Here is a 24,984-nt window from a genome sequence, read left to right on the forward strand (position 1 = left end):
ACTCATGTCCACTGAGTCAGTGGTGCCATCCAACCATCTCATCCTCTGTCGTCCCCTTCTCCTCCTGCCCTCAATCTTTCCCAGCACCAGAGTCTTTTCCAATGAGTCAGTTCTTCGCATCAGGTGGTCAAAGTATTGGAGCTTCAGCTTCAGCATCAGTCCTTCCAATGAATATTCAGGACTGATTTCCTTTAGGATGGACTGATTGGCTCTCCTTGCAGTCCAGGGGACTCTCAAGAGTCTTCTCCAACACCACAGTTCAAAAGCATCAGTTCTCCGGCGCTCAGCCTTCATTATGGTTGGCCTCACTTTTCTTTATGCTTTCACCACGTGCATGCTGTGTGTGTGTGTGTGTGCATGTATGTGTCTGAGCCTCATTTTAGCTTTGCTCACATTTGAATGGGGGAATCTCACGGTACAGATAGGGTGACTGGCTTTTCCTGTTTAATATGGAAGCTGGGAATGGGAAAGTTTTGTCTGGAGGGTTGAGTCATCTGGAGGCTTGGAGACATTCATTTGTTGTAGGTACCACAGGAGGGTGGGGCTTCCCAGGTGCCACTAGAGGTAAAGAACCTGCCTGCCAGTGCAGAAGATGTTAGAGAGGTGGGTTCGATCCCTGGGTCCAGAAGATCCCCTGGAGGAGGGCATGGAAACCCACTGCAGTATTCTTACCTGGAGAATCCCATGGACAGAGGAGCCTGGTGAGCGATGGTCTAAAGGATCACAGAGAGTTGGATACGACTGAAGCGACTGGTCTCACACACAGGAGGATATAGGTACCAGTTGGCCTTCAGATGTTTCCTCTGTGTTGTCCCTTGAGATAACAGGCTGGGCCACACTGAGACAGAGTATGAAGGCAGCCCAGGAGTGTGTGGTTGGTGAACTTGGTTCACAGACGAGTGGAGACGGGCAGTGCTGGGCGGCAGAGGAAGTCACCTCCATCTTCTGTCGCCCACGTGGCATCCTGTGGTCCAGCTCCTCCCTCCAGGCTGGCCCGGGCCTTGCTCCAGCAGCGCCTTTTAGAGTCAAAAGCCACCTGGCAGACGGGGGAGTCTGTAGGCCAACTGCTACCTGTGTCTGCAGGCCTTTGCACCTGTCTGTGCCTCTGTTCACAAAGCTTCATCAGCAGATACATTGGTAAGGTGCTGCTGCTGCTGCTGCTAAGTCACTTCAGTTGTGTCCAACTCTGTGCGACCCCATAGACGGCAGCCCACCAGGCTCCCTGGGATTCTCCAGGCAAGAACACTGGAGTGGGTTGCCATTTCCTTCTCCAGTGCAGGAAAGTGAAAAGTGACTGAAGTCGCTCTTAGCGACCCCATGGACTGCAGCTTACCAGGCTCCTCTGTCCATGGGATTTTCCAGGCAAGAGTACTGGAGTGGGGTGCCATCGCCTTCTCCACTGGTAAGGTGCAGCTATCCCCAAAGTGTAGTTTCCTTACCTTTATGCTAGTCGGAATTCCATGCGAATAGTATATTGTCCTGCAAGTCTTGCCCAACCACACTTTGAGTCCCTGAGAGCCTCGGGGAAGGAAGTGGTGTTTCGGAACCGTTCCTCCGTCTGGCTCTCTTCCCTGACACCGGTATCTGTCCACGGCTGAGAGGCTTGTTGGTCATAGCAAAGGCACAGGACGCAGAAGGAATCAATTTCTTTTGGAAAAGCTCTTAAGAGAGAGCCATCCCCATTTTAGACAAAGCGTGTCCAGGAAGGCTGCCCCCAGGATGTGTGTGTTCCGATGCAGCCTCCAGGCCGTCTTTGGACCAGGCACCAGCATGCAGCCCAGATGAGGGCTGACAGGAGAGTCGGCACCGCAGGCAGGGCTCTTGGCCTGGCGTGGTGGGAGGATGTACACACGTGCAGGTCATGAGGCTCGTGGGGCAGAATGCCGCAGCACCCAGGGGATCCTCCCCACCCCCTTTGCTTTCGGGGCCGACAGAGGAAAATGAAATCCCTGTGTCCTCCCGCAGCTTTTGGCCCCCAGGCTCTGAGGACAAAGCCACATGGGGGCGGTTCTGTTTCTGCTCCCGTCTCCAGCCCATGGGAGGCCATTTAAGTAAGCACCACTTGTTCTACCATCTGGACAGAGACAGTGTTAGATCCGAACATGAGCACTCAAAGAGGCTGCTGAGTGCCATTCTGCAGCCTTTGCACTTTAATCCTGGGTCTCAAAGGGTGCTGCAACAAGGCTTATGCCTCCCCTTCTCAGAAAAGGCCAGCAGAAGCCAGAGAGGAGAAGGAGAGGCCCTCTGTAGGCCAGGTGGGCAGCGCCAGGGTCTGGACTTCCTTACTGCCCAGGACTCAAGGAGACGTTAATCCCCACGTGGCGGCTGGGCCTGCTGTTGGTCACCATCCAGGCCTCCTGCTCCTTCCCTCACTCACACCTGCACCATCCCTTTTTTTTGCTGTCCTGTGGATCGCACAATCCAGAGATCTCTTTCGCTTTAATTTTAAAACGGAGGGCATCCTGGAACCACCCACCCCTGCCTCTGCCCACTCCCATTTCCGGTCTGGTCGCCCTCCTGGGGACCCTCGTCCTTCCCTCCTCGCAGGCAGGCTTCCCTGCCACTAGGGGTCGCGCGGGCGCCTCTGCGCAACGGCAACGGCGGGCGGGGGCGGGGCCGGCCGCAGGGGGCGGGGAGAGACGGAGCGGGGCGGGGCCTGGCCGGGGCGGATGCTGCGATTCCCGGACCCACCGGAGGAGCCTGACCGACGAGTCTTGAGTCAGGGCTTTCTGCGCTACCGAGGCTGCCTTCGGGAGCGCACCAGGAAACCAACGGTCCGCCGCTCCTACTGCGTCACCGCCCCTGGTTTCCGACCCCGCAGGGGCGGGAGGTGGGTCGCAGAAGGTTCAAGTGTCACTTCCCCAAACACTTGAACCAAGCAGCTGTATAAAGATGGGCCGAGCTGGACGGTTCAGTGTTTCAGACCTGCGAGCAGGGTGAGGTCACAGAGCTCCCAGCCCTGAATTCTGCCCAAGAATCAGAATAACACCATCACGGAGACGGGAGTGAGCTCCCGGTCAGAACTGATATCCAAGAACCTCAGAACTGACATCTAAGCTGTAGCTGTGGCGTCGACCGAGTGCTTTCTTGCCGGCCTCTTGTCCTCACCCCACTACCCCGGAACCGGAGGCCAGAGAGGTGGCGACACGCGCCCCAGGCTGACCCAGCTCCCAGCTCCTCGGTGCTCGCCGGTCAGGCCGGCCGGTGGGGGTGGTGTGTGTGGGGGGCGGGGTGGGGGTGGGGTAGTGTGGAGAGGGCGGTTCTAAGTGAGACAGGTGGAGACATTCTGCCTCTTACAGACTGTTAGAGACTATTCCCCAAATATGAGAAAAGCTCAGAAAGAACGTACTGGCAACATTCTTCCCATACTAGCCCTTTACTGACAACCTGGACCTGCCTCGGCAGGACAGTCATAGGCCGCCTTGTTCCCTTGACCACCCCGTCTCTTGCCCGAGAACCCTGCCTTGGCTCTCTGACACCATCCTCCCCAGCAGAGAAGACATCAGGCTTTGCTGAGAACTTGGCAATGTCCGTAGGAGGAGCTGAGGCCACAGTGAGGCCTGGCATCTCATTGGTGGCCTCCCCTCCCACCCCCTCAGCAAGTGAGTGGCACTTGGCATTAGCTAGGGCGCCCTGCTCACTTAATATTTCACTCCCTCACCAAGTGTTTTCCTACCTTGGCTCTAAAGAGCCTTAAGAAACAAAGAGGTCTGGGCATGAACCAGTCTCCCCTTCACAAAACCCAGGGTGAGACTGTCAGCGCTGGATATGGAAAGGGCCGGCCAGCACAGGCACAAGGCCCTCGCCCTTAAAGGCGGCAGGCTGTCCTCAGCTTCGCACAAGCCAGTGATTATTCCAGCCAAGCTGCCAAGAAGAGGGTGGGCTTGAGCACTCGTGACACCAGACCACGAATGAAATGCAAACCTGCTGCAATTTCACGGCTCCCTCCATCCCCCCACAGAAGGTAGGGCCCTCGAAATCCCAGCGCAGCTGCTAGCCAAATTTGCATGCATGAAAAATGTCCCAGACTGAAGGAGCTTCCCCAGAACCCTGCACTGAGTCAACCTGAATCCCGCATCACCAAGGTCTCTGACAGCTTTCCCCAGTGGGCCAGGGTGGAATTTCGAGCTGGCTGGGTCTGAAGCCCCTCTCCAGGCAGATGGCGCCGGGACTTATGTCCAGTTTACACCGTAAATCAATGACCTGATCGGAGCTCAGCCTCCAGCCCAGGGGACTCTGATTGCTTCCAAGACTGGGGTCACCTCTTTGTGCAACAAAGCAGTCCCGTGATACCGTGCCAGAAGTTACACTTTTATTTAACATTTAGAGGATTAACATATAGTTACAAGGTCAATATAAGCCTTCCAATGGAAGCACTTTATTTGGTTTAATTCCATCTCTAGAGACAAATGGGCAATTCCAGAACCTTTACAGTGGCAGTGGGCCGTTAACAACACTGAAACGCCTCCAAAGTTTAGAATTAGTGCAACACACACTGATAAACCAAGAAGTTTAAAGGTGCTGGACACCAGGTTAAAATAGAATTCTGGATCACTTTTTAAAGTTGTTTTTTTTTTCTTTTGATGATATAAGCACAGGAGGCAGAGCCATTAGGAAGTATGAAATTGACTTTTCTGGAAAAACACTTAGCATCCACATAACCTTTTCATGTTCAGTAAACTTTTCCCCAGCAATTACAGATGTTACCAAAAGGGACTGAAGCCTCTGCACTAACCGCTGGAGAGACAGACTCCTCGCACCCCAAAACTTCAGGGTGTTCATGATAAAAGCCCAAAGGAAAATCCCATCCCAGCTTACCATGCCTTTTTATTCTTTCCTATCCTGCAAAGGAAAAACTGGGTAAACGACAAGTTCCTCACTTTCTGTTTTTAAGTTATTTTCAGAGTACGTTCTTTAAAAATGAGTCATTCTTACGGCATAACAATATTCTAGCATCGGTGGAGAAATGATGGTCAGTGGATATGAGGGAAGGCTGAGAAAGCACATGGCAGAGTCCACGTTTCTACTCTATGTGAACTGCTCATAATAATATATAGACGATTTCACAGTAGGATTCCCAGAGTAAATGATAAATCTCAACTAGCCTATAATAACTTATTTCCTTGACTAAGCCCCAGGTGGTACAGCGCTCCCCTTTCCCCGTAGCCACACAGACTGGCAGAAAAGCAAACACCGAGGTGAACACTGAAAAGCACTTCTCCATTCTTTTTTGGACGCAGGTGGTACAGAGAAAAAGAAAGGCACAGGGGATACAGAGGACACCAGCATAGTCCCTATCGGGTTAAACAGACATTTAAAAGAACAAAGTACTGCAGCGTATACCTTTCCCCCTAAATCGGAAGAAGTTAATCTACCCTGACCCCTAATACGAAAGACGCAAAGCACATGCATTCCCGAGGCTCTAGAATCCAATTTTTTTTTTCTTTAAAAAAAAAAAAAATTAGCATCCTCGTGGAGTGGAGAGTGGGCAGCTTGACTTGGTGAAATTCAGAAGTTCCTGGAGACTCCTGATGGACCAACCCTATGTGGGGCTGCTGGGGCTGCACGGAGGAACCACGCGCCTGCTGGTTTGCAGGGACGCGGGTGAAGCCCAGACTCTTCCTGTCCTTTGGCATCCTGGCTTCGCCATCATCTGCCAAGACAGTCTTCTTGCGAGACTGAGCAGCCTGGGACAATGGGGCCCTGAGTTAACAGAGGGGCCCCAGACGCCCACAGCTGCAGAGGCTCACTCTGGGGCGGAAGGAGTGAGAGGGGCCCAACGCCTGCTCCAACCTGAAGCCACTTCCTCTTCCCCCGCTCATACTTGGCGTTTGTTCCCTCATGGTTTCCTGTCACCAAAGGTTGACTGAGCAGCTTTGAGGCTGGTGTGCGGTCAACCCTGGTTTGCTGAGAGGGACCATTTTCCTACCCCTGAACCAAGGCCCAACCCTCGGGACCTGTCCTCTCTGTACCGGTCCCTTCAGCTCCTGCCAGATTTCCTTGTCTTAAGATTTGCAAGTGTGGCAAAGCAGCAAGGAGGCTCAAGGTGACCGTCTAGTCACCAAAAGCTGAACAACAGGGAAGATGCCTGATGGCACCCTGGGGCTTCTGATGGGATCCTTGTTCACAGAAACCCACAGTCCAAGATTTCTCTTGACTGTTTCTGCACCAGGTCAAGTAGAGAAGCTACACTGCTCTAAGGTGTGAGCGGCCCACTGGGTACGGGACCTCGTGTCTTCTTCAAAGATCCATGAGAGGAAGGAGATTCAGCTCAGAAGACAAACTCGATTAACTCTGCGTGGCCTGGACAGCACACGCTAAAATGTGGAAGCTGCAGCCACAGGATCACTTGGCGGACCACGAGAAGCACAGGGGCTTTGGTGATGATGGCACTGGAGTCCTAAGGTGCGGCCCTTGGAATTCACAGAAAGGGGAGAGTCTTCCTTTGGCCAATGAGCTAATGCAGAGGCGAGACGCTCATTCGCGACCCGCGGTCCTTATTGATGGGTGGCCAACGGGGAGAAGGTGGGCTGGGACCTTCCCTGACCCCATGAAAAGGGAGGGGACAGAGGCATGACAGCGGGACTGGCCCAAGAGCTGGAATTTGACTTCTGGTGTGGACTTTTCTAGGCCACTGAAGACAGGACCACAAACAAAAACGTGTGTGTGTGTGTCTACCACGGATACTCAGGCCGTGAAACATTTCAAGGGCCGATTGTTTAGTACCTGGTGAGGGCCCATAGTCAGGAGAGGACCACCGAATACACAATGGACTTGGGGAAAGATGAGTATTTTCTAACGTAAGGGACACATCAGTGGCTTTTGGGCACCCAGTCCACCGGGCGCAGGCCTGACCCTCCTCGCCCAGATTCGGTTCGTCTCGCCAGGAGACCAGCGGCAAAGTTTTCACGGAAAGGCACAGTGTGAATCGTGGCCGGGCCGGGTTGCGCCAGGTGGACTGAGGTCGCGGGGCAAGGGCAGCCCGCCCCCTGCCAAGAGGCGGCCAGACTGGGCCAGGGGCCTTTTAACATGCTGTAGAAAGGAAAGAAAAGAAGAAAGCTAGCAGCTGCAGGTGGGGATGGATGTCAGCTTCAGGCCGAGGGGCCCAGGGCCACACAGCAGCCCAGGCCCAGGGCGTTCGTGGGCGCTCAGGCCTGTGGAGACAAGCAGACCGAAGGGTTTCTCCTGGGAAGGCTCCCCGAGGCTCTGGCTCCTGGAACCACCTTTAGCAATCTACAATACAAAAGACAGAGAAAGGAAAAGGCAGTTAGAGTAGAGGGCTGGCAGGGCAGGGGCGGGCACTCCACTTCTCAGGCGGATTGCACCGCCCTGGACAGGGTGAGGGGAGGGGGCGTTTTTAGAGCACTTGGTTACCACAGGGCTCGTCTGAGATAAGGAACTTTCACGGTTTTATCTGCAGTCAGAGCAGCTAGTCTCTCCTTCAGGGGTAAGAGAAAGCACCCGGAAGACGGTGCACTGCCGCATGCCCCCAGCTCATCTTTCCTGTCAATCGAGCTCTGAGACAAAGAAAGAAACCAGCTTCCCAGAAAGATGTGAGAAGTCCAAGGACCCGGTTCTCTCTGTGACCGACACTCTCGGTCCCTTGGCAGTAAAATGCAACATCTTTGGTGAAAAGGAAAACCTATTGCTTGGTAATAAACAGTGAAAGTTCTTCATCTGGGGGACAGAAGAGAAACGAGAGACAGACTCCCGAAGCCCATAGGCGCACACAGGGTGAGCAACAGAGAAGGTGCCATCATTTCACAAGGGGGAAGGGGCAGAATTTTTCTTTTTCTTTTTAAAAAGCATTTGGCTAGAAAACTCCCCATTATTGAAGACGAGAGGGTTAAATGCTTGGATTACACAGAATTTCTCGGAGAGGTGAAAAATCATTTAAAATACACAACACTGAGAAAAAATATAACGTTTATTAGAGAGGCAGAAACGAGGGTACAGCTACAAGGTGCCACACAGATTTTTTTCTTGGAGGATAAGGGAGAGAGAGGAAACAGTCATGTTGGCCATATTCAAACAAAACTTACTCAGAACCCAAGTGTCTACAATAAACTCAAGTGCGGATCAGCCGGCAGGGGACCTAGCTACCAGTGTAACCGTCCTTCTGGCTCCCCCAGCGGTTACAAAAACAAAAAGGTCATTAGGCAGCAGAATCACCAATAAAACAAACAAATAAAAGAGTAAAACGTTAAGACAACGAATTCAAGTAATCCTTTTAGTTTTTCTATTGCAGTATATACAAATAGATTGGGGAGGGGGCAGTTATGGGCATATTTCACAGAAAGCAATTAAAAAAACAAAACTAAACGAAACAAAATCATAAAAGAGGACAGTCACAATTCAGTTGGCCCATGGAACTTCCTCTAGTCTAACTATTTTGGCAGTTATTAAATAGTCACTTGGCAGACGCCACACACACATACGAAAGTGCACCGGCGTTACTGACAACTCCTCTTGAGTCGCAGGCGTCAGAAAGCAGCAGCCCCACCCGGCTGGGCTGGGCTTAGAGGGAGGGCAGTGTTTGTGGGGCAGGCTGAACAGACGTATGAACAAGGTAGGGAAAGGAAAGAGTCTACATCCATTATTAGCTTCTAAGTGTATCTCTGTATAAAAGGAGAAAACTTTATACACAAGCTGAGACTTTGCTACTTTTGACAGAGTAACTGTTAGAAGAACACAAAGTGTGCTTTGGGGGTGGGAATGGAAGCTCCCGACTCTCTGGGAATTGTTTCAAGACTTCTGCTAATCCTTTGCACACCGACTTAGATGGAACTGAAACTAAAAAAATATCTTCTGCTGTTGAGTCACTAAGACACAGATTCATCTGGTTGAAGGTACGGAGGCATACCAGCTAAAATAATGATCATAATTTATGTGCCCAAATCGCCCCACCCATATCCAAAAGACAGTTGAGCTATTTCCTGAATTAGATTTGCACAGCTCTAAAGAGGAAGGGAATAAAAGCAAAATGAACAAACAAATCAAAAATCAACCGACTTCATGGCATGCCATACTTTTCAAATCAAGCTTTAAAAAGCTTAATGTTGCCTTGCCTCATTTTAAGGCTTTTTTTCAGTGTCTAGTTTGTTTTCTCCAATACTTCACAGTCTGGAAATGAGTTCATCCTGGGTTTTAATGTCTTAGGTATTCACTTGGTTACATGCCCAAGGCTGTGACCACCTACTGTTCATGAAATCCCCATGGGTTAAGGGCCAACTGATTTTCCTTGCTGTGGTAGTTAAAAGGAAGTGCTGAAATGATTCTCCTGAGAGATCTGGGGTCAGGATAGGTGGTTTTATCGATACTACGGCAGCAAAGGTATAATGCTGCAAAAGAAATTTAAATGACAAAATTATACTAAAAAAAAAAAAAAAAAAATCGGGCTGGCCAGTGTCGGTTTCCTGTTTTTGATACTGGATCACAATTATGTCAGATGTGACCACTTGGGAAAGCTGGATAAAGGGGATCTCTCTACTATCTTTGCAACTTCCTGACAACCTGTGATTATTTAAAAATTAAAACTGTTTTAAAAATCAGGCAGTCATTAAGTAAAGGCTACTACATTCTATTTTGGTGGGCCTCAAATGTTAGCTGCCCAGTCGTGTCCAACTCTGTGACCCCATGGACCGTAGTCACCGGGTTCCTCTCCAGGCAAGAATAATGGAGAGACCCTTGGGAAATGCAGAACTTTCTGCTAGAATCTGCCACAGGCACCCATAACTCCTGCCAGGTCCTAGACCCCGTAATGCATTGCTGTCAGTTTTAAAATCAGCTTTAAACTGACCCGACCTTCTAAAAGGAGTCCATAGTGTAGAAGCAAGGAGCTGATTTCCTATTTTAAAGTAGGAAGGACATGAATAAATAATTTTCAAAGCCAAAGAAAAAGAGAATCTCAATCCCATACCTTTACTCTGACTCATTTTTAGCTGGTTCTCTGTGAGCTCAGGGAAGATTCTAGACATAAGCACAATCATTGGGCATGTCCCCAGTTTCACTACCTAGCCTGCCAATTTAAAAATGCAAATCCCCATGTGACCCAGATTCCTTTAAGATGGTGAAACATTTTATTATATAATTAACCACTTTATGGTTATTATATAAAAGGATCTAGAAGTTCTAAAATGATTTTCAGTAAATAGACACTTTGGGGCTTAACAATGCCAATGATTAAAACACAAACCAAAAGAACTGTAAAAAGTGATGTGCTGGGGTCTGTGTGTTGCTTTCAAGGGTCTATTCACAGCACCACCTGGGCACAAAAACCTCCAACAGAACAGAATGAAGAGAGTTGTTTTTACATAATTTATCTAAACAGCTCTAGCACATCTGATCAACTCTGTCAACTGGCAAAAGAAAGATCAGTAGTCATATGTGAAAACCAACTGGTCGAAAGAGCAACGTTTTCCATGATTCAATTGGTTGTCTAGGATCATATTGACATAACCAGATAACACGGTGCTCTAACAATGCTCTTAAACATGTTTAAGGAAATATACACACACTTTCGGTACCAACATCATTCTTTACTTACGCTATTCTTTATTGATGACTTCCTCCAAAATGAATGACTGTAAAGCTTAACAAACTAGCGCAGTTCAGTTTATGAAGTTACACACTGTAACATTCTAAGGCGGTCCACTTTCTGGCAGACACTAGTTATTAACGAGAGCTGAAGTCTTCTGCACTCCTAGGACGTGCATGGACTTTTAGAGTCAGAAATATGAATCAGAAGCTAGAAGGCAACTTTTTGGTTATCTACAGTCGCTGCCCCAAGAAGAAATGTTTATCAGATTTCAAAGGACACCGTTGTAAATTGGCAGTTGGCAGCTTTCCACGGAAAATGTCATGAGCAAGTGACATCAAAACCAGCCCAGGAAATTCAGGCCTAAGATGCCTGAACATCCACCTTGTGCCTAAAAGAAACACGCACCGTGATGCTCCCCATCCAGTCTTTTGAAGAACTGCCTGTAAGAGTCATGAATGTGGGGAGAAACAACTCCAATTCTAAAGTTTTGTGTGTGTGTGTTTTTTTTTAAGTTGTATTAAATATAAGTCTTAGCACCTTTGGCATTTTTGTCCAAATAGACTTCAACGTAGGAAGTGGGAACATAACCCTCTTCATCTTCATTTCTCCGAATTCGGGTCCACCCGTCGCCCTTGTCTTCCTCTATCACGTACAGTGTCTCTCCTTCAACTACTGAAATGGTTCCTTCATTCTGACCTGAAAAAGCAAAGTCAGAGTAGCTTAGGTTTCTTGCCAAATCTGGGTTTGGAGCAGACGGCGAGTCTTGCAGTACAACTGGAGAAAAGACGGACGCTCTCCTCCCGTCCAGAAGCTGCCAGGCCCTCACCCTGCATCACTAGGACCCTTCTCTAATTCCTCATGGGAGCCCTCTCTCTCCTGCCTCCCAGAACAGGAGGTATCTCCCCCAGACGAAATCTTAGTCCTCTTCTCTACCCTCCCCTGAAGGTGCTCCTTTGGCATCAACGACACCTCTTTACACAGCACCCCCACTTTTCTTTCTCCCGTTCTGGTTCTTATCTGAGGCTTAGGTGCCACCATGCCTTCTCTCTGAAGCCCATTTCCACCCTGATGGTGCCTGGGCACCTGGGACACAATTCGGGTGAACCTGGACTCACTGTTTTGCCTCCCAAACTAGACCCTCCTCCCACTTCCCCATTTCAGCGGACATCTCCATCGTCCCAGGAACGCAGCTTCAGGGATCAGCTGTGGGTTCCTCCCTGCTTCGTTTCCAACTTCCAATCAGCCGCGCATCTGAGCGTGTTATTGGCTACAGCATCTCTGCATCCATCCACCTCCTAATCAAGGCCCCCAATACCATTCACTAAGATAATTTCAAAAGACTAGTCACCACCACCCAAGCAGTGTCCTGAGAGGCAGACTGCTTAGGGGGCTGTTAATAGTGCTAACTGTGGATGCAGGGGGAGAGGGATGGTGTGGACCGGAAGTTACACTGGGAGCACGGAACCTCGGGCTTCTCCTCTTTGTTTTGTCACAATGAATGTTTAGTTTATCAAAGGCTCTAAAAGCCCTACGGTCAAGGACATTTCCTGGCAGTCCAGTGGGTAGGGTTCTGCCCTTCCACTGCAGGGGGAATGGGTTTGAGCGCTGATCGGAGAACTCAGATCCTGCAAATCAAAAGAGGCAAGGATGAAAAAAAAAAAAAGTCTTACAGCAAAGAAGTTCATTTATCCCAGGGTTTCTGAAAACGGTCTGAGCTCCGATTCCTTCTTTCACAGCATCCTTGCCAGCATCCTGCAGGACGCTGTTTCAAGGCTCATCAGTTTCGGAACCTCGAGGTTAGGCTTCCTAAGCATTTGCCCTGTCTTCTAACTGAGAGCACACGTATGGGAATAAACGTCTATGGTACAGCTCTGCTTGTGTCAACAACATGCTCAAATACTTTCTGGAGGGCCTAATGTTTGCCAGATAAGAGCCAAGTGTTTCTCTTACCATCCCCCACACTGGCCCCAGCCCCTCATCGTCTTATATCCCACTATTATTCCTAAGACACCTGAGCTCCAGGCACACAAACCCCATGCTTTTCTTGCTCCATGCTTGGCAGTGCCCGTGCCTCTGACACCCTGCAGCATGGTGAGTTCAGTGGATAAGAATCCACCTGCCAATGCAGGGGACATGGGTTCGATCCCCAGTCCGGGAAGATTCCACATGCCACAGAGGCGCTAAGCTTGTGCGCCACAACTATTGAGCCTGTGCCCTAGAGCCCAAAAGCTGCAACTACTAAAGCTCGTGCCTTCTAGAACCAGTGCCCAGCAAGAGAAGCCCCCACAATGAGAAGCCCTTGCACCAGAATGAGAGAGGAGCCCCTGCTCGCCACAACTAGAGAAAGCCTGTGAGCAGCTGTGAAGACCCAGACAGCCGAAAATAAAAATAAACAAATCCCCTCAGGGAAGGGGTCATAGCCTCGTGTGGACCCCCCATCACTCTGTCCCTCTCTTCTGCTGAACCCTCCTCTATGTGCGTCTGCTTTATTTCCTCCCAGGGCGGATGCCAGACCACACCACCTGCCTCCCACGCTTTCAGGGGTCTTTGCAAGACAGGAGCTCCATAAGTATTGAAGGCGTGGATGAAATAATCATTCCATACTACCTGCTGCGATTAAGCTCACCGAAAGTTGGTCAACAGTCTGGACCCAAAGGCAAAATACACAGCCCTCAACCAGAAAGAAATCAGAATCACAGATACTATGAGCAGAATGAAAGAGGAAGAGAGGAAGGTTCTGAAGGAAGGTTCTTTTGAAGCCTCTTCCTGAAAGGAAGGTTCTGAAGGCTTCAAAAGAAAGTCTGACCACAGAAAGAGAAGAGGGATGCAGACAGTCGGTGTTACCTTCAAACGTGTAGAGGGCTTTACATGTCCCTATGGCAGGAAGGGGCTCCTCGTCGTCAAACTCGTCGTCAAAGTCTGTGGCCAGCACCTTGACCTCACTCTCCTGACTCTGCTCCTCCGTGTAACTGCCATCGGGGCTGCTCAAGAAAGCAAAACACACAGCAACTATAGCAACTGACCCCAGCAAGGGCTCAAATGCAGCTCCCGTGAGAGCCAAGTGCTTGCAACTCCAGAGCGTTGTAACCAGGGACCGCCCCTCACCCCACAGGCTCCAGCACCATCCACGGGGCATCAGACAACTGCACTGTGGAAAAAACCACAGGCCAGGCATCAAAGACACATGGGACCTAACAAGGACCTTGTGCTCATCTCTGATTCCAGAATCGGGCAGTAAATACAAAGCCAAAAAAAAAAAAACAGAAAAAACCCCAAACAGGCGCTGTACAGATACTGTACCTCTCCCGATCCTGCGCGCAGTTGTTGACCGAGGGGGCGTTCTGCGCCTCGTACATCCCACTCTGCCGACGGGCCTGATCGCTGCGGGCTGGGAGTCGGCCTTCGACCTCGGCCAGCCAGGCCTGCAAAGAGAAATCAGGAAAGACTCTGGTCTGAGCTCAGCCGAGGGCCTGACCAAGCAGGGTTCAGGCCCCCAACCTGGGCTTCTGGTTGGTCACTGAAGCCGACTGGAGAAGGACCACGTGGCGGGGGTGAGGAGCCTCCAGTCTGTTTGCCCTGACTGTATAAACATACTTGAAGGCAAAGCTGGAGATGTACAAGCACAGACTTGCATTTAACCATTGCTCATAAAGTGGCAGAAGGACACCAGCCTGGCTTAAACTCTCGGGCTTTCATTCACTTATTTATTGTGCGGCATGTGGGGTCTTAGGGCTTCCCTCATAGCTCAGCGGTAAAGAATCCGCCTGCCAATGCAGGAGACACGGGTTCAGTCCCTGGGTGGGGAAGAACCCCTGGAGGAGGGCATGGCAGCCCACTCCAGTATTCCTGCCTGGGAAACCCTATGGACAGAGGAGCCTGGTGGGCTGTGGTCCACAGGGTCGCAAAAGAGTCAGACACGACTGAGCGGCTAAACAACAACAATATGAGATCTTAGTTCCCAGACCAGAGATTGAACCCATGTCTGCATCCCTGCATTGGAATCCCCGCCACTGGACCACCAGCAAAGTCCCCACAACTCTCGGGCTTTTTAAGCAGCTGTATGACATCTGATAAGTCGCATCTAGTTCCCCCTGGTTCCAAAAGTTCCGTGACCATGACGTCACCCTGGGAACCACGAGGGTCCTGCCACAGTTAAGCAGTGACTCAGTTTAAAAGCCACGCTTCCCTTTTTTTTTTGCCCTTAGGAGTGTAATCTGTTTTTTTTTTTAATAGTGAAGAAACCTTGTACACAGGAAATCAAAGTAGATCAACTTTTCTTCAGCAACCTTTGAAACAGTGTAAAAATGGCAATTCAAATGACCAGAAAAGGACATTTCTGGGTTCTAAAATCTCAACCAATAATAACTTACTGACAGATTCTAGAAAGAATGGAAAAAAGTCATATTTGGCTTTTCATGGCTAGAAATAATCTATTTTGATCAGAATGATCAGTTACTATTTTTCTAGTCTTTCCATTTTAGGGGTCGGGGGAGAAGCCTTTTGTTCACAGCTTAAAAGATTCATTATGTGTGTTTCTTCTTCGAGTCTCATGTGTGTTTCCTGCTGGTTTCCATCTTTTGATAATGGGTCCTTTGAAACAACAATAACATATTTCAATGGTTCCCCCCCACAACCCAGAAATAAACCCTTGTATTTATGATTAATTGGCTTGTAACAGCGAGTTACAAGCTGTCTTGAACAGCCCAGAGAGTTCAAGGAGAGAAAAGGTCTTTTTGACAAATGGTGCTGGGACAACTAAAAAAGAATGAATCCGGACCTGTACTTTTAACCATGTACAACAATTAACTCAAAACGAACCAAACACTTAAACATAAAAGGGAAAACTACAACATTTAGAAGAAAACATAAGCATAAAGGTTTGTGATCTTGGATTAGGTGCTGGTTACTTAGTTATGCCACCAAAAGCACAAGTGATAAAGAGAAAAAATTTTTTGGTAAATTGATTTCATCAAAATTAAAATGGTTTGGGAGTTCCCTGGCAGTCCAGTGGTTAGCGCTTGGTGCTTTAACAGCCGGGGCCCGGGTTCAATCCCTGGTCAGGGAACCAAGATCTTGAAAGATGTGAGGCATGGTCAAAAAAAACAAAAAACAACTTTTGTGCTTCAGAGGACATCTTGAAGAGAGTAGAAAGCAATCCATAGAATGGAAAAAATATCTGCAAATCATAGATATGAAAAGGAATTCGCATCCAGAATATATTTTGAAAATGTTTACACTGATACCAAAGCCAAAGACCCTGCAAGACAATTACAAATATTAACGGCCTTCTTAAAATTGTCTTTTTGATTCACTGAGATGATGGACAACCGTATACTCCCGATTATACCCACTGTCAACACAAGGTGAAACAAAACAACTTGAGTGAATTTAAGTGAAACGCTGAAATGAAAAAAAAACAACACAAAAATACCTGTATATAACTATAACCTTAAACAGTGTCCCCTTTAAGGGACACCATTAAAACAGGATACGCTGAAAAGCAGAACACCAAATGCATGACAGTGTCTTTTTCCTTTCCTCATAACTTGTGAAACACCTGACTTTTCCAGCTGCATCCCTCACAGGGAAAGAAATGCTGGGGCTCTACAACCCCATGCGTCCCGTGACCCCACACCTACTTCTGTTTCTTTTCTTTTTATTTTCCCCCAACAAAGCTTTTCCACAACAGCTTTTTCCTACCTCAAATTTCTGGGTCTCTAGTCTCAGCTTCTCTATATTTTGGCTGACTTCTGCTAATTTATGATCCAAACTGCTGGGGTCTCCCATTTGCGGATTCTTTAGGTAGACATCTTTCATTTTTGTGATGGCATCTCTGAAAAAGAGAAGGGGCAGAACATGGCCAAGTTAATGCCGCTGTTAGATTTAGAGCAAATGAACTGACTCCCTGCCAGGTGGGGGACTGGGCAGTGGGGTGGACAACTTTACTGAACTTCAGCAAAAGAAACTCTGCACTAATCACCCAACACAAGACCAATGACACCAAGTGCATTGTGAGTCACAGGAAATAGTTTAACCAAAATATAGAAATAAGTGGAAGAGAATTTCTATGTCTTCACACACATACACGCACACACAGAGGCCATGCTGTGCAGCATGTGGGATCTTATTTCTCTCGTTGTTCATTCCCTAAGGGGTGTCTGACTCTTTGCAACCTCACGGACTGCAGCGTGCCAAGCTTCCCTGTCCTTCACCATCTCCCAGAGTTTGCTCAGACTCATGTCCATCAAGTCAGTGATGATATCAAACTATTTCATTCTCTGCCGCCTCCTTCTCCTTTTGCCCTCAATCTTTCCCAGCATCAGGGTCTTTTCCAATGAGTCGGTTGTTGGTATCAGGTGGCAAGGTATTGGAGCTTCAGCTGTAGCAGCAGTCCTTCCAATGAACATTCAGGGTTGATTTCCTTTAGGATTGACTGGTTTGATCTTGCTGACTTGACCACGGATTGAACCTGGGTCCCAAACATTGGAAGCTCAGAGTCTTAAACCACTGAACCACTGGGGAAGTCCCATCACTCTACTTTCTTTTATTTCCACTTCCCAACATTATATATCTTGTTATTATGCTTATTGCTTATTGTCTATCTCTTTCTCCTAGAACAGCAGCGCTCTGAGAAGCTCTCTGGGCTCAAGCCCTTTTGCTAACATGACACACCCCCAGTAGCCAGACCACACCTGGCTCACAACAGATGCTCAACAAGTATATGGCGTCCCCAGGTAGGGCAGTGGTAAAGAATCTATCTGCCAACGCAGCAGACGCAAGAGACGGGGGCCCAACTGTGTGGTCGCGCACAGGTTCACAAGTCGTCTCTTCACTTCATGACCTGTACCTCCAACTACTGCTCCACTTCTCAGTAAACCTTCTCAAAAGAGGTGTTTAAAGCCATTACCTCCCATTCCTCTCCTCCAGATCTCTCCAGAGGTTTATCATTTTTGTTCATCTTTTCAAGGAACCAACGTTTGGATCTGTTCATCCTCTCGGTTGAATATGTGATTCTATTTCATTGATTGGTACCCTTTCCTTTATTATTTATTTCTTTTTCCATCTTCTTTGGCTCAATTTGTTTCTAATATGTATCGAAAGCTGTCAATTTCCCTTTATGAGCATTGGCTTTAATGACATCCCCAAATGCAGGTGGAGAATGTGTGTTAAATTCTGTTTCAGGTATTTTCTAATGTCTATGATGATTTCTTCTTTAATCTATGTGTTACTTAGAGCTACATTCTTTCCTTTTTTTAAAGCAGTAAGAACAGATTTTATTCAAAACTAATTGCAAATGGGGGAAAGAGGAGAGTGAGAAAGCTGACTCGAAACTCAACATTCAAAAAACTAAGGTCATGGCAGCCGGTCGCAGCATTTCATGGCAAATAGAAGGGGAAAAAGTGGAAGCAGTGACAGACTTGATTTTCTTGGGCTCCAGAATCACCGTGGACTGCAGCCATGAAATTAAAAGACGCTTACTCCCTGGAAGGAAAGCTACAACAAACCTAGACAGCATATTAAAAAGCAGAGACCTCACTTTGCCAACAAAGGTCCGTATAGTTAAAGTTATGATTTTTCCAGTAGTCATGTGAGAGTTGGACCGTACAGAAGGATGAGCACTGAAGAACTGATGCTTTTGCACTGTTGGTATTGGAGAAGACTCTTGAGAGTCCTTTGGACTGCAAAGAGATCAAGCCAGTCCATCCTAAAGGAAATCAGTCCTGAATATTCATTGGAAGAACTGATGCTGAAGCTGAAGCCCCAGTAGTTTGGCCACCTGATGCAAAGAGTCAACTCGTTGGAGAAGATCCTGATTGAGGCAGGAGGAGAAGGGGAAGACTGAGGAGGAGATGGCTGGATGGCAGCACCAACTCAATGGACGTGAATCTGAGCAAACTCCGGGAGACAGTGGAGGACAGAGGAGCCTGTCATGCTGCAGTCCCAGGAGCTGCAAAAGAGTCGGACTCTCTTAGTGGCTCAACAGCAACAAAGCTGGGGCTTCACCATCACGTGGGCTCTTCTCTAGTTGAGGAAGTGGGGACTCCTCTCCAGTTACGGTGCACAGGCTTCTCTTGCTGCAAAGCTTGGGCTCTAGAGCACAGGCTTAGTAGCTGTGGTGCATGGGGTAGTTGCCCCATGGAATGTGGGGTCCTCCTGGACCAGGGATCGAACCCGTGTCTCCCGCATTGGCAGGCAGATTCTTTACCACTGAGCCACCAGGGAAGCACTGAAGTTGATCCTTTTGAACTGAATAGTTTGGAGGGAGGGCGGTTATTTGGCTTGAAAGTCAGTCCTCTCACACTCGTTTCCTTCTAGTTGACACCTGCATGGCCTGTCATTTTCCATTCTTTATTTTCAACCTCTCTGCACCTAATGAGCTGGGTGTGTCTTTTGTAACTAACACACAAGTGGTGTCCAGTTTTAGGTTTTTGTCCAGTTTGAAAATCTTTTAATTGGAACATGTAGTCTGTTCACATTTAACATACTGATTCATTTTATTTTACAAACACTATGCCAGGCACTGTCCTCAGCCCTTGAGGTACCCTGGTACACTTAATCTTCATGCAGGCATATTAACTCCCTTTTCATGATGAGGAAACCAAACTACCAGGAGGTCAAGACTCTTGTCCAAGGTTTGCAAACGAAACAGGTGGAGCCAGATTGGAACTGGGGTGTCTAGTGTGCTTGGTATTTTAAATCTTCCACCCTAATTTGTGCTTTTGATTTGTCCTGCCTATTTTATATATTTTTTTCTCTCCTATCTTGCCTTTTTGGATTATTTTAAACCAACCTTTTCCAGATCATGTCACCTCTGCTCAGAGCCTTTCATTTTCTGTTTGTCCTGCGTAAAACCTAAGTTGCATAACAGAGATTTTTGATGTTTTGTTCATTCTTTATCCCCAAGGCCTAGAATATTCCCTTACACACAGTAAATGCTCAATAAACAGAGGTGAAGTGAAACGTGAAGGTGATCTGCCTTACTACTAGCAAGCACCCCTCTGGGGGTTCAAAGGTCGTACCATGGTCGCAACCCGAGTGACAGAAACTTTTCTCCACGAAATCAAACAATTAGGGAGGGTCTATCAATCACTTATAAAATGGCATTTCAGATATCTGAGTCATAACTTGCTACTCCAGGGCAAACTATATCTGCTCATTTAGTAAACAGCACGAGGTTTATAATGGATTTATAAACCTTTTGTATCTGGTCCCAGATATTATAAAAAGTACAAAGACAAAATTTTTATTTCACAAAGTATATTTTTAATTCAAACCGAGAATAAAGTTCATTATATGTGTTCTTTTTAACATACTGAAACAATATTTATAAAGTGATATATTTTTCAGGAGTTGCTCTCCCAGGCATTAAAAATATATATATAAAACCCACTTTTTATTTGCATGTATTTAAACTGGCTGCCTTGCCAACTTTATTTATTTTTTGAGTAACTAAATTTTAACCTCAGCTTCACTATCACTGGGCTTCCCTGGTAGATCAGCTGGTAAAGAATCTGCCTGCAATGTGGGAGAACTGGGTTTGATACCTGGGTTGGGAAGATCCCCTGGAGAAAGGAAAGGTTACCCACTCCAGTATTCTGGCCTGGAGAATTCCATGGGCCGCATAGTCCATGGGGTCACAAAAAGTGACTTTCACTCACTCACTCAATATCACTGAATTTATGTAGGGCTACCATGTGGCCCACTTCATGCCACACAACATGTGGACTCTCAGTTCCCTGGCCAGGGACTGAACCCATGGCCCCTGTCCTGGAAATGTGGCGTCTTAGCCACTGGACTACCAGGGAGGTCCCTCAGGTTATCCTTTAAGTCCAGATCTCTTATTAAATGACTCAGTTAATCCCCTCAGTGAGAATATAGAAAGTGAGGGACAATAAAGCGGTCTTCTCTTTTTAAATTACGCATAGTCGATTAACAATGTTGGGTTACTTTCAGGTATACAGCAAAGCGATTCAGTTACACATACATGTCTAACTTTTTTTCCAGACTCCTTTTCCTTATTGGTTGTTACAAAATACTGAGCTGCTGCTGCTCAGTTGCTAAGTCATATCCGACTCCTTGCACCCCAGCGTCTGTAGAATGCCAGCAACAGCAGAAACAGAAATGGATATTTTAATGAAAAGGAAAATGAAAAATGCGTTTTAAACCTGTGCAGAGTGTTTATTTTCTCTATAAAAATCGTAACTATTAAACCAAATAAATTGCCTATAAGGGAAGGTGATTTATGAAAAAGCTGGTTTGCTCAGACATCGTACAGACTTTGGTATGCCACAGAATGTTTTGTTGTACTGGTGAGATTCTCTTATCTAACCTGATTTTATATTCCATGGTGACAACATGGTAAACGTAGTGTTACTAAAGTAAGTGAACACATCAAAAAAGAAAAAAAAGGAGAGAGATAACCAAAACGCATTTTGTTCCCCAAACATAGAGTAATACCTATTTGTTAAAAGAATCCTCCCTGTCTTTATTTATTTTTATACATGTGGGAATATGTGATCTTAGTTTCCCCACCAGGGGTTGAACCTGTGCCCCCTTGCATTGGAAGCACAGAGTCTTAGCCACTGGACCACCAGCAAAGTGCCCAGGAATCCTGTCTTTAAGCAATCCAGTAGACTAGCTATGACCAAACACGTGGCTAAAACAATCACCTAAATTAAAATCTAATTTAGAGCCTCTCATCTTTCCAAACTGAACTCGAATTTCTTAATAAGTCGTTTCGATCCACTCTACCTTTGATCCATCTCCTTTTGGATTTCTTTATTTAATTCATCGACTTTCTGTTGGAGCTTTTTCCTTCTCTGTTCAGGTGGGAGGTTGCTGAAATCTTCTGGTGTCGCGCCCTGCAGACACAAACAGAAATGAGCCAGAAAGCCTCCTTGAAAAAAAGACACCAAGAGAAGCCTGCAGGGAGATTCCCCAGACACCAGGACGATGCAGATGTCTGCGTGTGTTTTCATGAAATAAATTAAGCTCTTTCCCACGACACCCAGCTGAGATGCAAAAATCCGTGCATGCAAACTGCAAAGGCCCCACAAACCGTTTTCCATGCTGGCCCCGCAGCCTCCGACAAGGAAGGGAGCCCCGAGACAGGAAGATATACTTCTGACCCCAGTGAGAATCAGTGAGCAACAAATCTGGAGACAGTCTGCACTTCGCTGTCAGTGTCGATGGCAACACTGAAGCTTTAGGCTTATGTTTTCCTCCTATAAAAAAACTGGTAAGTGGCCCCATCAACTGTTACATGTCGATGGCACTGTTCCCCACCCCACCCCCACCTCGTCTGAGTATTCCTTCCCGTCTCTGCATACAGCCTGAGGCCAAAAGTTTCCATCCCTGTGAAGTGACAGATGGGACATCTGATTCCTCCAGGAATGCGGGTGAAAAGGACATTAAGGGAAAAAACCCTCCCCCACTTCTTTTTTGTCACCTTTAGGATCATCTCAGAGAATCTGCAGAGAATCACCCCCGCCCCCACTCCCCCAGTTTCAAAACCAACTTTTCCATAATGTCTGAAATCAGCCTCAGCTGTTTCTAACTCATCAGAAGAAGTACACTTTGGTTTTTTTTGCTGCACTACATGGCACGTGGGATCTTAGTTCCCTGACCAGGGATGGCACCCAGGCCCTCTGCATTGGAAGCAGAGGGAAGTCTTGGAAGAAGTATACTTTGATATCTTGATTCCTTTTCAAAAACAATTGCTCTCTTTCCTCTGTGCATGTGTTATAAGTAGAAAATATCAACCGTGAGTTGCCAGACTTTTACCCACACTTACGCGTCATTTCCTAAAATGAGGCTATTTTCATAAAGAAAGAGAAATTTGCTCAATAGCCAGGGATAAGCCAGGGAATTTGAAAAGAGATTTTGCTTTAGAATCCCTTCAAAAAAAAAAAGGCAAGACAGACTTGCTTGGGAGTGGATGGAAAAGAAGGGACCTGGATAATGTAATTGCAAAATCAGCTTGAGTTTGCCAAGCAGCTTACATGGGGGCTTGTGACCGAAGTTCCTAGGCTGCTTATTAGAAAATGCCAGGCTGCTGGGTTGGAAGTCTGTGATTCAGCAAATAGTTCACCACTAAGGCCACCAAAGACCTTTCAGCTAATATTCTCAAAGACTGCGTGTGTGCCCGTGGGCATGTATGAGTTTGAGTGGGACGAGATCTGAGTGAAAGCAAAACAGAAGTGATTATTCCCTAATGCCAACCCAAGAAAGCTCAGCTTGCTTCTAAAGCTAAGATGAAGCCAACTAATCTTCAATATAATAATCAAGCAGGCTTGTTTTTCCTTTTCCATATAATACCTGAAACTGCAATTGTTTTCCAATTTTCTCAACTCAGTCACCGAGCCCAAAAGCTCAATAGTTTGGTCTCATGCTGAACTGACTTAAATCAGCATGTTTTCTGGAACTGGAGATTTTATTTTCATTTTTGTCTTAATGCTAGAATGTGACAAAACAGTGTAAGACACACTGCTTCAGAAGGCAGGAAACCTAGTAAGTGGTCGATGTTCATTCATTCAGATGCTCTGAGCCTTACTATGTGGTGTGAGACCCAAAGACTTTTCTACAATGATGGAAATGTTTTCACATGTCTGCACCGTCCAACCTGGTAGCCACACACGGCTGCTGAGCACTTGAAATGTGCCCAGTGCAATTGTGGAACTAAATTTAAAAAATTTTAGTTACATGGGAGATTCAGGTCAACAGTTCTGGATCCAAAGAAACTCAGGTCTCTGGACAGTACCTTCAAAAGTTCATTTTGTCCTGTTCACCTTTTGAAGCTTGAATTCTTTCAAACAATACTCTAACCTATGATTTATTTTGCCACGAAGGAATTTTTATTTCTGCCTTCGAGTTGGAGTAGACTTTCTGAACTCTTTGGAGAGGCCTCAAAGAGACTGGCCCTACCGGGGTTTGGAAGAGAGGCCGCAGGCACGTTTGTATATTTTCAATGGCTGTGACTCTAAGGAGATCTTGTTTTACCTGCTACCGGAATCAAACACTTGCTCACTTGACATGAGCTGCTTCTTGATATTTACAATTTTTACACCCACCCTGTCTTTGTGTATCTTCTTTATTAGCTTCAAGGTGAGGGCATCAAGCAACAACATCTCAAACAGAAAGACTGTCTGATAATATTCTCTTTTGCCACCAGCAGCTCAGCAAAAGAACAAATAAAGGGCAAAAGAGAAGCCCTGGCATCTGACAGATTCCCAGTTAATTGACCCACTTTCTCCCAAATTCATACTGATGTTCATTTAAATGTCTAGATCTTTCCTTCTTGTAGACACCTTAATCGAGAACTCTTCTAAGGATTTTATTTTACCTTCTAAGAAATGTTTCATTTAATAAAAAATTCTTTCTCTTTCGGGCTGGATCAGTTGTCAAATACCAGGTCAGGGTGAAAAGATTATGTATATACTTTTATATATATATTCAAACACATGTAAAAGTACATACATACAAAGATAACCATAAAATACTGCCCTACATTCTCAATAACAGTGCATAAAATGCTGATGTCATTCCTGGTTGAAGGGTCAAGTTCATCATTGTCCGTGACTTCAGGATATTCTCAGCTGTGGTGTTTGAGATTACTATATAACTTACACATATCTGAAGAACAGTATGGGTTATGTGGTTAAGAGTTTCTTTTAATAGGTTTAATGATTAGTTTGACTATTTACTAGGGCTATGAAATTAAAAGTAGTAACAACACTGGACACTAAAGAAATCATTTTAGAAAGGCTTAGGAGGCTCTTTTCACTGTCCATAAAATTGTCTTTGATTTCTTGAATCAGCTACGCCAAGGCACCAGTGTATTTACGGAGCAACTTAAAAGTTTCATGACCTTCAATTCTGAAAGGTGCCTTAGACCTGAGTCTGAGCCCAGCATCATTCCTGCATGCCTCCCTCAGGTCCCCAGTGATTTTCATCTGCTTCTGTGGCTCCTGGAGAGGAGCAACTTTCAACTATTAAATTTGCTTTCATTTAGAATGATTCGATACATAAACTTCCTCATATTTAGTATTTATATTTGTTCATATTTAAATAAAGCTTATCAACATCTGTCATCCTCTTAAGACTCCAGTGGTAAAGAAAACCAAATCACGAGTTAAGCGTTAATTTTCTTAATGGGGAAAGATTATGATCACCTCTGTTAGACCCTGGACCTTCATATTCCAGAGGTCTAATAAGGAAGCACCAACAAAGGCACACACAAGGGAAACACACATCAACAGTTAACCCTGAAGATGGGTTGCAGATGGCACAGCACCCACAAAATGTACACCGAAACACCTGATTAGATTCAGGACATGCATGGAGTAAATGTGCTTACCAGCTTGAGAGAAAGCTTCGTGTAAAAATCGAAGGGGTAACAGGGAGAAAAAGAGAGAGAGAAAGAAACAACAACACATGAGAAGAGG

At 46.6% G+C, this 24,984-nt stretch overlaps 1 protein-coding gene across 1 annotated transcript in view; it reads right to left on the reverse strand.

Annotated features, from left to right (window-relative positions):
• Window positions 1-10,937: 10,937 nt before the first annotated feature.
• The window catches only part of FNBP1 (formin binding protein 1), an 81,558-nt gene continuing 67,511 nt past the window's right edge, over window positions 10,938-24,984 (reverse strand). The window contains exons 11-15 of the mRNA XM_052648286.1: window positions 21,293-21,402; window positions 16,241-16,373; window positions 13,841-13,962; window positions 13,385-13,521; window positions 10,938-11,236 (exon numbers count right to left, since the gene is read on the reverse strand). Of these exons, the coding sequence (XP_052504246.1) occupies window positions 11,058-11,236; window positions 13,385-13,521; window positions 13,841-13,962; window positions 16,241-16,373; window positions 21,293-21,402 (681 nt within the window). The 3' untranslated portion in view covers window positions 10,938-11,057. The remainder of the gene's footprint in view (window positions 11,237-13,384; window positions 13,522-13,840; window positions 13,963-16,240; window positions 16,374-21,292; window positions 21,403-24,984) is intronic.

The sequence above is a fragment of the Budorcas taxicolor genome, chromosome 11, assembly GCF_023091745.1.
Source record: "Budorcas taxicolor isolate Tak-1 chromosome 11, Takin1.1, whole genome shotgun sequence".
NCBI lineage: Eukaryota > Metazoa > Chordata > Mammalia > Artiodactyla > Bovidae > Budorcas > Budorcas taxicolor.